This window comes from Octopus sinensis, linkage group LG1 (genome assembly GCF_006345805.1).
Source record: "Octopus sinensis linkage group LG1, ASM634580v1, whole genome shotgun sequence".
Lineage (NCBI taxonomy): Eukaryota > Metazoa > Mollusca > Cephalopoda > Octopoda > Octopodidae > Octopus > Octopus sinensis.
The window spans coordinates 170022456-170035438 of record NC_042997.1 but is presented as its reverse complement, the minus strand read 5'-3'; the positions used below and the strand labels follow the sequence as shown (position 1 = coordinate 170035438).

Sequence of the window (12983 nt, the reverse complement as noted above, 5' to 3'; positions counted from 1 at the left end):
AGTATTCAGATTATTCTGTCAAATGTAATGTTTGTTTAGTTATATTGTTTTGAGTGAATCATGCATTATCATGTAGTTTAGAGATTTTGATGATGTGATTGTTTAGTTTTAGAATGACATTGCAAGGTTGAAATGAGAGGCCAGATCTAGCCAGTTCCAACATAAAACAGGTTAAATATTTGGACCGGATACGACCAGTTTGAATGCTAAAGGGTTAAAGAACAAAATAAGAGATTACAACATCATGAAAATTTCACCAAAGTGAAATTTGTTTTTTGTTTGTTCCTTCTCGAGCCATGCCTGGCTCATAAGGGCCGGTTTCCCGGTTTCTTGGCGTATAGGTTCCCCTCCTGGACAGGACGCCAGTCCGTCGCAGGTGAGCTGCAAGATGCAGGAGGAAAGAGTGAGAGAAAGTTGTGGCGAAAGAATCAGCAGAAGTTTCGCCATTACCTTCTGTCGAAGCTGTGTGGAGCTTAGGTGTTTCGCTCATAAACACGCACATTGCCCGGTCTGTGATTCGAACCCGTGATCCCTTGACCGCGAGTCCGCTGCTCTAACCACTAGGCCATGTACCTCCACACCAAAGTGAAATCAATAAGTCAAAGGATTTAGACATTGTATAGTATGCTATTTGTTTCTGCTAATTTCTGTTAAAGAAAGTACAGCTAGTAGCTTGAAGATTTCATGTTGATTCAAATCTCTTTTTTTTCCGTAACCCCAAATCTTTTACTCTAGAGTGCTAATCACACATCTGAAATAATGCCCCCCAAATAAAAAGCCTTGAGCATTTAAGTTTGACAGATGTTTGTGTGTGCATATGTGTGTGTGTGAGTGAGAGAGAGAGGAAGAGAGCAAGAGAGAGGGAGAGAGGGGAAGGAGAGATTGAAGATTGTTCAGCTGATGGTAAACAGAAGATAAATATTCCAACTAATAGAAGATACCATCAAATGCAACTTTCTCTGAATAATGAACAATGCAAGGAGACTCCTTGTTATTGTTTGTCTGTGAGTGCTGTTACATCATTTAGTTTGAAAATAACTAAGACTAACTGGTAACTGCTGTAATGAAGAGAATCCAACCTGCTTAAGAAATGTTCAAACTTGTAACTCATGAAACCCATCTGACATGAGAGAAAAAAACGGAAACCCCACATGGATTAAAAAAAAAAACAATTTGATAATCTAAAGAGGTTTAATAAGATTTCTGAATATGCCATTAGAGACAGAACATATGTCATTCTTTAGTTTTAGTAGTCTTGTTCTTTCATCATTATCAATTAATAATCACATGCAAATACACAACACATTCATGATAATATTGAGGTAAGTGATTGTTTTGGTAAGATTATTAAGATGGCAAAGAGCAATGGAGATAGTCAAGTCAGTAGAGCACTATGTCAAACAGCATTTAGCTGAGTCTGAACCACATTTAGCTTCTACTCTTCTCAAGCCTGAGTTCAAAACTTACTGGGGTCTCCTACATCTTTCATTCTTTCAGGGTTGATAAAATAAGCATCAGTGCTACATTAGAATTGATAAGGTTGATAGTGGCTTTTCCATAACTGTTTCAGTATCAATCAACCTGATATTACTCTTCATCACATAATACAAAACTGCTTGTTTTGAAGGGTTCATATTTAAATTCAAATCTTCTATCAACTTACGCAATGTATGTTCCATCACTAATATAATAATAAAAATGTTAATTATTTTACTACACCCCTATAAATTGTTGATTATTTTCAAAATTAACTGAGACACATTTGCAGTGTATTTTATGAGAAATACGGTCACAAAAGGGTTATACAAATTGGCTCTACGCCAAACAAATTTAAAATTGTGTTTAATCTTTTCTCTCATTTACAACTCCAACAATATCTCATTATTTCAAAATTAGATTGCCTCTTTGTTTTCACTGGGAACCAAAAATGTCAAGTCAACTTTTGGTTTCAAGAATTACACATTTGAAAACTTTCCAGTTATTTCCGTAGAACACTTATGGGTGGAATAAATAGATAAACATTTTCTTTTCTCTGCTATCTATTTTTCAAGGTTAATTTAATTTCCTCAATAGAAGTTAAGAAATTATTCCATTTATCTGATTAAAAATAAACAAATCATATAATATGCCTATATTTCTTTATACCCCTACCTTTTCAAAAAAAAAAAAAAGAAATATATATATACAACAATAATTTATCTTCTAAATAGATGAAGTAATTATTTGTAGCAAAGCAACAACTGTACAGGCAAATCTGACTATGTAATAAAAAAGAAGTTTTCTTTGCCACCATCTGGTTTCACATTTGATTGCAGTGTGTAGCCCCTTAAGCAAGTGTTTTCTATCATAGCTTTAGCTTGACACTGTAAGTGGAATTTAATGGACAGAAAGTGTATGGAAAGCAAATGAAACCCTATTGTTTTCGAAGATGCTTATTCAATTGTTTGACCACACAAACTCCCTGATTATTGATTCTGAGTGTAAGAGGCTGATAATTCCACAGACGTGTGTTACTTACTCAAGCCATTTGCTCCCCATAGAGCAAAAGTCATTGACAATTTCTCTCTACAGTTCCCAAATCTGTCTTTTCTGTTTCTTTCCAGTTCGATCCCTACTTTTTCAGTTTTGCCTCAGTATCCTGTTCCCAGCTATTTTTAGGGCATCCTTCCTTCCATCTTGCCATGTTTCCCTGAAAGAAAATCTTCCTTCCTGAGGTCTTGTTGGTTTTGAATCATCATTAATCTTTCCATCACCATTCCATTTTTCCTAGGTAGGGATGTTGGCCCTATGCAAGCTAACCTTTACCTCTGGAAGAGGAAGTTCATATTAGTCTGCTCTCTATCCTTTGACCTGTGTAGCATAGGAGGCCCTACAAGGAGATTGCACTCCAACAGTATGCCTCTCAGGGTCATTAAGGCACACAAGCCATCACACCACAACAAGGACTGGACCTTATGGTAGATAGACATGTGTGTCCTTGGGGTAATTCTCGGTAGAATGAGCGTGATATTGTGTGACAATGTTGCATCTTTAATAAATTATGCACAAGTGTAGCTGTGTGGTAAGAAACTTGCTTCCCAACTACATGGTTCTGGGTTCAGTCCCACTGTGTGGCACCTTGGGCAAGTGTCTTCTACTGTAGCCTCAGGTTGACCAAAGTCTTGGAATTTGGTAGACAGAAACTGAAAGAAACCCCTCATATATGTGTGTGTGTGTGTGTTTACATCCCTGTAACTTAGTGGTTTGGTAAAAGAAACTGATAAAATAAGTACCAGACTTTAAAAAAAAAAGTACTGGGGTTGACTCAATCAACTACAAATTCCTCAAGGTGGTGCCCCAGTATGGCCACAGTCTAATGACTGAAACAAGCAGAAAGAAAAATCCATTTCACGGGCTTCCACACAGTTTCTCTATATTCAGTTCCACTCATAAGGCTTGGGTTAACACTTGCTCAAGGTGCTACATTGTGGAATTGAACTGGGTACATCATGGCTACAAAGCAGACTTCTTAACCATTCAACCATAATGCATCCACATGTGTACTTATATATATATATATATAAGTGCATATATGTGTGCACATATACATGTGTGTATGTGTCTGTGTGTCTTTGTCCAGTGCATACCAGCAAAGGATGTAAATGACTATGAGAAAACTGAAAAAAGTCATCCTCTTTTCCATTTGTGAATGAAGACCCTGGAAATATTTGTTCTGCAGTGTGTTACAGATACTCCCTTATAACTCTCTCACTCTGACGGTGAGATTGACAAGGGAGTGCTTGTAGTGACAAATGCAGTGAATTGGAGACTAGCCTATTGTTCACTATTTGCAGTATAAAATAAACAAAGTACATAAATGGAACATTGATTTCTTTGTGAGCCAACAATAAAACAAAATATGGCTAGAACGTCATCTGGAACGAACTAGCATTATATAATATTACAAAACATTAGAAGCAATCAGAAATTTAAGTAGATTTCATTATAAATTAATGCACCTGATAGACATATAAATTGATCTTTGTCTACAGAAGGAAAGAGGAATTATAAAATGCTGCCTCATATTAAATGACTTGTCATTGTTGCTGTTTAACCCCAGGTCAGTTCTGATCAAGCAGATCAATGATTAAGTGGTTCCAGCCATGAATACACCCAACACTATTTTCTGATCATGTATCCAGGATTATGTACATTTGTATATACACATACAAGATGAAGGTGTGGTTATGTGGTTCAAAAGTTGACTTCTTAAAACCAGTGGATTCAGGTTCAATCCCACAGCATTCTGGCACCTTGGGCAAGTATCTTCTACTAAAACCTTGGGCCAACCAAGCCTTATGAAATGATTTGGTAGATGGAAACTGAAAGAAGACCATTATGAGTGTGTGTGTGTGTGTGTGTGTGTGTGTTGTGTTGTCTGAGATATTGTGCAATAGCTATAAATAAGTGTCACTGTAATACAGTGTTCTTTGTTCGCAGTTTTCCATATTTTCCAGTCTTCATGTAATGAGGAAATATTACTGTGTTTGGAAACAGGTGAAGCCTGATATCAGAAAAGGCATCACAGAAAATATGCTTCAATGAATTCTGTGACTCATGCAAGCATGGAGAAATGGATATTAAAATGCCACTGTGACCATAGCTACTACCAAAGATGATGATATATGCATCTGATGGACTTCCACTTTGAAGCTTTTGGTCAACCCAAGGCTAAGATAGAAATTCTTTGCTCACGGTGCTGTGTATCAAGATCAAACCCAAAACTATGTAGTTTTGAAGTGAAGTCTTAATCATACAGACATGCTTGAATTCTTAAATAAATGTACCACGCAATAAGATCAAACCCAGAAATAGGTGACTATGAAGTAAGCCTCTTAGTACCACATGGCTATGCCTGAACTATTTTTACTAAGTTAAGAAATAGCTTCAGCAGGAGAGACAAAACCTGGCTAAAACTTCAATTAAATTTAGATAAACAGATTCATGAGAAGGTGCTTGGCTTAGTGGTTAGGATGTTGCAATCATGATTGTAAGATTGTGGTTTTGATTCCTGGACTAGGTGATGTGTTGCAATATTGAGCAAAACACTTCATTTCCTGTTGCTCCAGTCCATTCAGTTGGCAAAAGTGAGTAATCCTGCAACAGAGCAGCATTCCATCCAGGTGGGAAATATATATGCCACAGAATCTGGCTTGGGAAGGACCTCTGATTCATTTATTTTTCTTTCAAAATAGATACATAAAAAGGTTTTCTTCACTCACGGACAAAGTACAAAACAATTAATAACTTCAAAAACAATAATTATCGAATTAAGAATTAAGAACATATAATTAGCACATAACATTACCTAAAACAAAATAAAAGAAAATTAGACTTGATAATTACTAGTGCAAAAGTAATTAAGCAGCATTACTTTAACTAAACCAGAGGAAAATGAGAAATCTGTCAAATATACTATTACAAAAAAAAAAAAATGCTATCATGTTAGTAAAGTCTAAATCCATGTAAGGTACAGGTGCGGCTAAGAAGTTTGTTCCCCAACCACATGATTTCAGGTTCGGTTTCACCATGTAACGCTTTAGACAAGTGTCTTGTGAGTGGATTTGGTAGATGGAAACCAGAAAAAGCCTGTCATATCATTAACATCATCCTTTAACATCTGTTTTCCATGTTGGCATGGGTTCGATGGTTTGACCAGCGGCGAGCTGGCAGAAACGCTAGCACACTGGGCAAAATGCTTAGCAGTATTTCGTTTGTCTTTACATTGAGAGTTCAAATCCCGCCGAGGTCAACTTTGCCTTCATCCTTTCGGGGTCGATAAATTAAGTACCAGTTACGCACTGGGGTCGATGTAATCGACTTAATCTGTTTGTCTGTCCTTGTTTGTTCCATCTGTGTTTAGCCCCTTGTGGGTAGCAAAGAAATAGGTTTGACCAGAGTTGGTAAGCCAGAGAGCTGCACCAGGTTCCAGTCTGATTTGGCCTCGATTTTATGACTGGATGCCCTTCCTAACACCAGCCACTTTACAGTGTGTGCTGGGTGCTTTTAAAGTGGCACTGGCATGACATACACACACACACACACTTGACTGTGTGTGTGTGTGTGCAAAAGTAAATGCATGTTTAACATTATTTTGACATTACTTGATTGTTGTAAATGAATGTCCTTCATTTACAACATTCTGTGAAAACATGTCTGGTCATGTAATGGTTGGCAATAGACAAAGAAAATTTGCCTCAATCTACTCCATCTGACCCATGCAAGCATGGAAAAATAGATATCAAAAATGATTGTGCTTAATTCACATACAAATTGATGCTACATGTAAAGATGGCTGCATGCAAGCCATCTTACATGCAGCCATGATATCACTTGCATATAAACAACAAGGGAACTTCTAAGTGGTTATTCAGCTTGCAATAGTAACCACATATTGCTGGCCTTGTGCCAAAATTTAAAACCAATTGTAACCACACATTTTTGTATGACACCCTGCTGTTTAGAAAATTAGTTAGGGTATACTCGATAATGTAGTCCCACATATACCCCGTCAGAGTAAAAACCAGGATAGTCACAGCTGGAATACCTTTTGATTATAGATCTATCTGATCAGTGCTGAACCCTAATTAAATAACAATATTTATCCATTTGTTTGGCAATAACTGTTAAATAAGATATTAACATTCTGTCTGTTAATATTTGTTCTGAAAAAAAAAAAATCTGTGAAATGTTTCAGTGCTAACATTAATCTTTATGGTCTATAAAACTTTGTTGCTATATAGTGTTGATGAAATGTTGTCCACAGACAGAAAAAATTTTTAATCAAGATCTACAACTGTTACAATTTTTTTTTTTTTTTTGCTAAATAAAAATAAAAACAATTTTCATATCAGCCAAGCCAGAACAAAAATTAAATAAATAAATAAATAAATAAAAGACAAAAAAAAACCACACCAAAAAACTTAATTAGTTGATTACCTCTTGCACGCATCAGTTCTACTTTATAAAAATTTCTATCATGAAAATTTGAAATTAAAAATAATTTACAAACTAAGATTCGAAATTTTAGTCCTCTTAGACATTTTAGCATAAATTAACCATAATTTATAAGCCATGTTCTGTTTGTTTGTTTTTGTTTTTTATGTTTGCTTTCAAATTAATGTAGTCACTATTTGAAATATTTTTATGTTTAATTGCTTACACTAAATACTGTGATAGTGCAATTTACAACATGGTTCAGAAAATTAAAATAATTTTGCCTGAATTACTGGAAGTATAATTTGGATAATCTCCATGCATAGCTGTGTGGTTACAAAGCTTACTTTGCAGCCATGTGGTTTTAGGTTCAATTCCATTGAATGGCACCTTGGGCAAGTGTTTTCTACTTTAGCTCCAGATTGACCAATGCCTTGTGGGTGAATTTGGAAGAGAGAAATTGTGTGTAAGCCTGTCGTGTGTATGTATGTGTATGTGTGTCTTTGTGCCTGTGTTTGTCATACATCCCACTGCTTGGCGACTGGAGTTGGTTTGTTTATGTCTAACACTATGTTTATGTCTGTAACTTAGCAGTGCAGCAAAATACACTGATGAAATAAATACCAGACTTTAAGCAAAAAATATAAGCACTGGAGTCAATTTGTTTGACTAAAACCCTTCAAGGCAGTGCCCCAGCATGGCTGCAGTCCAATGAGTGAGACAAGTAAAAGATAAAGGATAAATGATATGTCATTCTTATCTCTGCAAAATGATGGGAGTAACTGTTTATTTTTTTCATTTTGATAATCTCAATGATATAAAAACTGCAATATACATAACAATAACAGATTTTCATATCAATATCTTTCAATCAATCAATGAGGACGCATAGAGTAAACCCACCATACTTCTCCTCTCTTACTGGCTTGCATTTCTTGTTTATAATATAATCAATCTAAATAGTGTCTTAACTAAGATGACATACTCAGTTTTACAATGTCATAGTTTTTTTTAGTTCTCTACTGAATAGGATATTTTTTCTTTGTATTTCCTTTACAAAGTACACAATATGATTCAAATAATAAATTAAGTAAATAAGGAAACTGAATATCTTATTGATAGCTCAATCTGTCCACCCCAAATCAATGAAATAGTAGTAATGTATTTCTTTTGAAATTTTCTCCTTAATTTACATTCTGCACTGTACTGCGCATATGGCCCTCATTGAAAACTTTCAGTAGCATATCAGTATTTCTATAAAAAGAGGTTGCCTAGCTCCTCCCTCAACCTTTCTTCATTTTGAGAGATCCAGCATGATCATAATCACTGTGCAATAGAAGAGAGAGAGAGAGAGACAGACAGACAGAGAGAGAGAGAGAGACAGAGAGAGAGAGACAGAGAGAGAGAGAATTTCTTTATTCACCATAAGGTTGAGAAAAAGAGGGGACAATACGAGGACAGACAAAACAAACATTGGGGTCAGGGTATCGAATGAGACGAAACGTATGAAGAGAGAGAGAGAGAGAGAGAGAGAGAGAGAGAGAGAGAGAGAGAGAGAGAGAGAGAGAGAGAGAGAGAGAGAGGAAATGACCTTTGAACTTGGAGTAGCACTCTATTTATCAACTCATAAAAATCATAGATCAAGTTAATCTCAGCAGGGTTTGGACTCAATGAGCAGAGAACCAGATCAAACACCATAAAGCATTCCTACATTCTGACACCATCATTTCACATCCATTTTCCATGTTAGCATGGGTTCGTTGGTTTGACCACAGTTGATAAAGCCAAAGGCTGCACCAAGCTTCATTGTCTGTTCTGGCATAGTTTCTATTGCTAGACACCAACACCAGCACCAGTATCATTTCTAGTGTGGTGGACAGGTTTCCTTGAGTACAGTAATGCACCAGATATCTCAATCCTTAGTTATCTCCTTCATAAAGATCAGTGTCTTGAGGTTGGCTTTCAATACTTCATCCCATGTCTTCCTGGGTCTCCCTCTTCCACAAGTGTTCCATCCATTTTAAATGATTGGCACTACTGTATGTAACTGTCTACCAATTCACACCTGTAGTTTTCTATTTAATGCACATAAATAAACCAACAAATAATAATGAAAAATAAGAAAACAAACTTACAGACAAGATTTTGATAAGTTCGGGTATTCCACAAACTTCACTCAGTTCTTCATGGAACATCTTGAGAGTTTTATGGCTCAAGTAGTAATAAGATGCTATTCTACCAAGGGTAGTTGGCTGGATTCTGGAATTGTCCTGTCATGGCAATAACAACAGAAATTAGGAATGTGACAGAATAAAAACTGTACAAAAAATATGCTGAAAGAATAAGAAAAACATCTTTTAAAATTTCTTCAGTTTCAGTGCTAGGTTGCATGCAGGCATGGCCTTGAGGTATAGAAGTTTGCTTTGCCACAACATACTTCGGGGGTTCAGTCCCATTGCATGGCACAGGGGGCAAGTGTCTTCTACTATAACCCTAGATTGACCAATGCCTTGTGAATGAATTTCGTAAATGGAAACTGTGTGGAAACCTGTCACACACACACACACATGCACGCACACACGCACGCACACACACACACACACACACACACACATGCACGCGCACACGCACACACACACACTCAGAGAATTCATTTCAGAAGTAAACAGACAGCATCGTCTTTGAAAGATTTATAGAAACAAACTGACATCATTTGATGCATTTAAATAATTAATGTAGTATTTAGTAGAAATGCCTTGTGCAGTTTGTAATGATTTAACATATGTGGGCATTATATTAATGAGTAGTGTCCACACAGATAAGAAAGTATAATGAGGTCTCTGTATATATAAATATATGTATACACACACACACACATATATAGGGGTTGGACAAAATAATGGAAACACCTAGCATCATAATTTTGAAATATCTACAAAACTGTCAAAAGCTTGCTTACTTTTATGTTTTTTGATTTATTTATAGTGAAGAGGCCCTTTGTCACCAGCAGAGGAAAGAGCTCTCTGAACTTTGCCCAGGCTATTCTGCTAGAATAAGAATAGCCTGGGCAAAGTTCATAGAGCTCTTACCTCTGCTGGTAATAAAGGGCCTCTCGCTCAGAGTAAAAGGTTCACTGCATGTTGCATGTGTACGAACTGGTTCTTAAATTTGATAACATTTACATTAAAAACCATCATCATTACTGTGACCAGCAGCAGCTGCTGCCACCGACAACAACAACAGTTTTAATGTTTGCTTTTTCATACTTGTATGGGTGAGATGAAATGCATTGAGATTTTCTATGGTTGGATACTCTGGCTGTTGTCAATATTAAGATAATATTTCCTCCAGTTCTTCAGGTATAAACAGCACAATAGGCAGACATGACTTCATGGAAGATTATTAACGAACAACACCATCTGTATGACAGTGATACTCTAGGATATCATATCAAGACAAGGGGACATGAACACATACACACACACTCATTACAGAAGTACATGTATACATACACACCACACTCACACACACATATGTATATACATACTCATTGCACACACACAGTTTTTTCCTACCAAATTCACTTACAAGACTCTGACCTACGCAAGGCTACAGAAGAAGACATTTGCTCAAGGTACTGTGCAGTGGAATTGAACCCAAGTTTATATTGTTGAGAAGTTAACTTTTTAATTACATAGCCAAACTCTTAATACCCTTTCCCTTGATCCTTCTACTATCAACCCATTTGAGACTGCTTTTGGTCCTACGATAAACAAAATTCTAATTTTAAAGTTTTCATTTGTAAACTATAATCATATAAATATATATATATATATATATATATATATCGTTTAATCGTTTAACGTCTGCTTTCCATATATATATATATAAGAGAAAAAAATCTATCAAATAAGAGAAAAAAATCTATCAGAAAGGAACTCTATCTCTCTTAAAAAATATCTTTTGATAAGCATAACAAATGCGCAACTGGTAAAAAGAACTTTCACCTAATTAAATACACTCTCCCTTACTTAAATTATTTTGTCAGCATTTTCTTCATTTCCTTTATATATATATATATATATATATATATAGGGGTTGGACAAAATAATGGAAACACCTAGCAGCCTAGCATTTTGTTTAAGCAACTTATTGTTTAATTAGATACAGAGTAACAAGAGGGTTAAGCTTTTGAGGTTAAGTTTCTCAAGCAAGCTGAATCTGTGACCAGATGTTCTTTTTTTCCACTTTTTAAAAATAATTTAATTAGAGAACAAAGTCAACACCCATGATCCTTTTTAGAGCCCATGAGACTGGTGGGAGGAAGTTATCCTCAGACCAAAGACCTGGCTTGATTATGTTCAACAATATAGACTTTCCTAAAGGTACGTAAGTGCCAGTTAGTGATATCAAAATCAGCAAATGTGGGTACCAAGCAGAAATTGAATTTCTAATGCCTTTGAAAAAAATCATCAACTTCATAATTTCACAATGCCTAAAATTCTGAGATTTCATGCTTATGTAAGGATGGGATATTTATTTCATACTTAAGCAAAAGTTCCTGTATTTGAAGGAGAATTGAAATGAGATTTTCTAAGGTTTCTCTGCTCCTCAAGAATATAAGCAATATAAAAGTAGAATGACTTACAGCTGGGAATCAAAATATGGTTTGTTGATTAATTCCAGTGAGAGTTTATACAACTCTACTCATACAGTTTTATTGTATCTAACAACCAATTTTACATATTATCAAAGATTTTAAAACAATGTTTCTCTTAATCATAATTTGCTTCTTCTGTACATGAAGAAATGTATTCAGCTTGAACATTATTTTAGTTACATATGTTCTGGTATATATATTGCTTTTACATATTTCTACAACCGCCATGGGGACAGATGTGCTCACATAAATTTGATCAACTTATGCAAGCATGGACATACAAACATAACATATGTGTGTGTATGTATGGCTTAGCAGAAGGAAGGAGAAAGACTCTTTAAAGAAAAACAATTCCATCCATGTAAGCATGTAAAAACAGATGTTGAAGGGAAAAGAGTTTGCATTTTGTATTGGCTGTCCTAAGGATAATTCCAATAAAGCCAAACCCTTCTTATAAAAGGAATGTTAAAATCATTATATGATGTAAACCTTACATGTAGAAAACAGCTAGACATAGATTAAGTTGTTCTTGTTAATTAACAGCAGAATATCTGCTCCAGCAGATGTCTGGCATAGAAGTAACTAAGTAAATATTCAACAGAGATAGACAATGGATAAAGCATGTTTCAGTTAGGTTTGAACTTTGCCATGTAATATATGATTGTAGGAACTATACTAAGGCAATTAGAGCATATTCTGATTCCCTTCTCAACAACAACATTTTTTTTTAAAAAAAAGAAGGATTTAATATGTTGCATGGAAGAGAATCAGTGAAAGAATCAATTTGAAAAAAAAAGTTATCATAGCATGTAATATTAAATAGAAATGGGAAAAGTATAGAAAATTTGAAGGGAAAGAGGTAAATATAAAACTGATTATTGGTAGGCTAACAAAGATTATTTTTAAATATATAACTTCCCTTCCTCGTAAAATTCAAATGATTAGAGGGTGCACAGTTATATATAGGAGACATATGTAAGCCTTGTAAAAGTGTTAGTAATTGATCAGGGTAAAAATACATTTTAGCAGTTTTTGTTGTTGAGAATACTGAGTTTCAAAGAGAAATAATAGTATATTGGGAATTCAAAGAATATGCAACAGTGAGGATTCTTTGGTTGGAGAAGTTGGAGTGGAAAGTTTCTATTCTAAGAGAGGAGTTATGATAAAGTGCAAATATTACAAAGAAAACCCATTATAACACATATAATGGAAGGCAAGGTTTATGATATCAGAATATCGTCTTCTTCCATCATCTTTTGTTCTTTGTGTAGTTCAGGCTTCTGGCAGGCGAAGAGAGAAGACTTCAAGTACAAATGCTATTTACAACTGGTTTTATTTACAAGTTTTA

The 12983-nt window shown here is 35.3% G+C and overlaps 1 protein-coding gene across 2 annotated transcripts in view; it reads right to left on the bottom strand.

Annotated features, from left to right (window-relative positions):
- Nucleotides 1-12983, bottom strand: part of LOC115215175 (activating signal cointegrator 1 complex subunit 3) — a 526302-nt gene that overhangs the window by 26084 nt on the left and 487235 nt on the right. For both annotated transcript variants that reach the window (XM_029784370.2, XM_036506863.1), the window contains exon 36: nt 9111-9245. In XM_029784370.2, coding sequence (XP_029640230.1) covers nt 9111-9245 — 135 coding nt within the window. The remainder of the gene's footprint in view (nt 1-9110; nt 9246-12983) is intronic.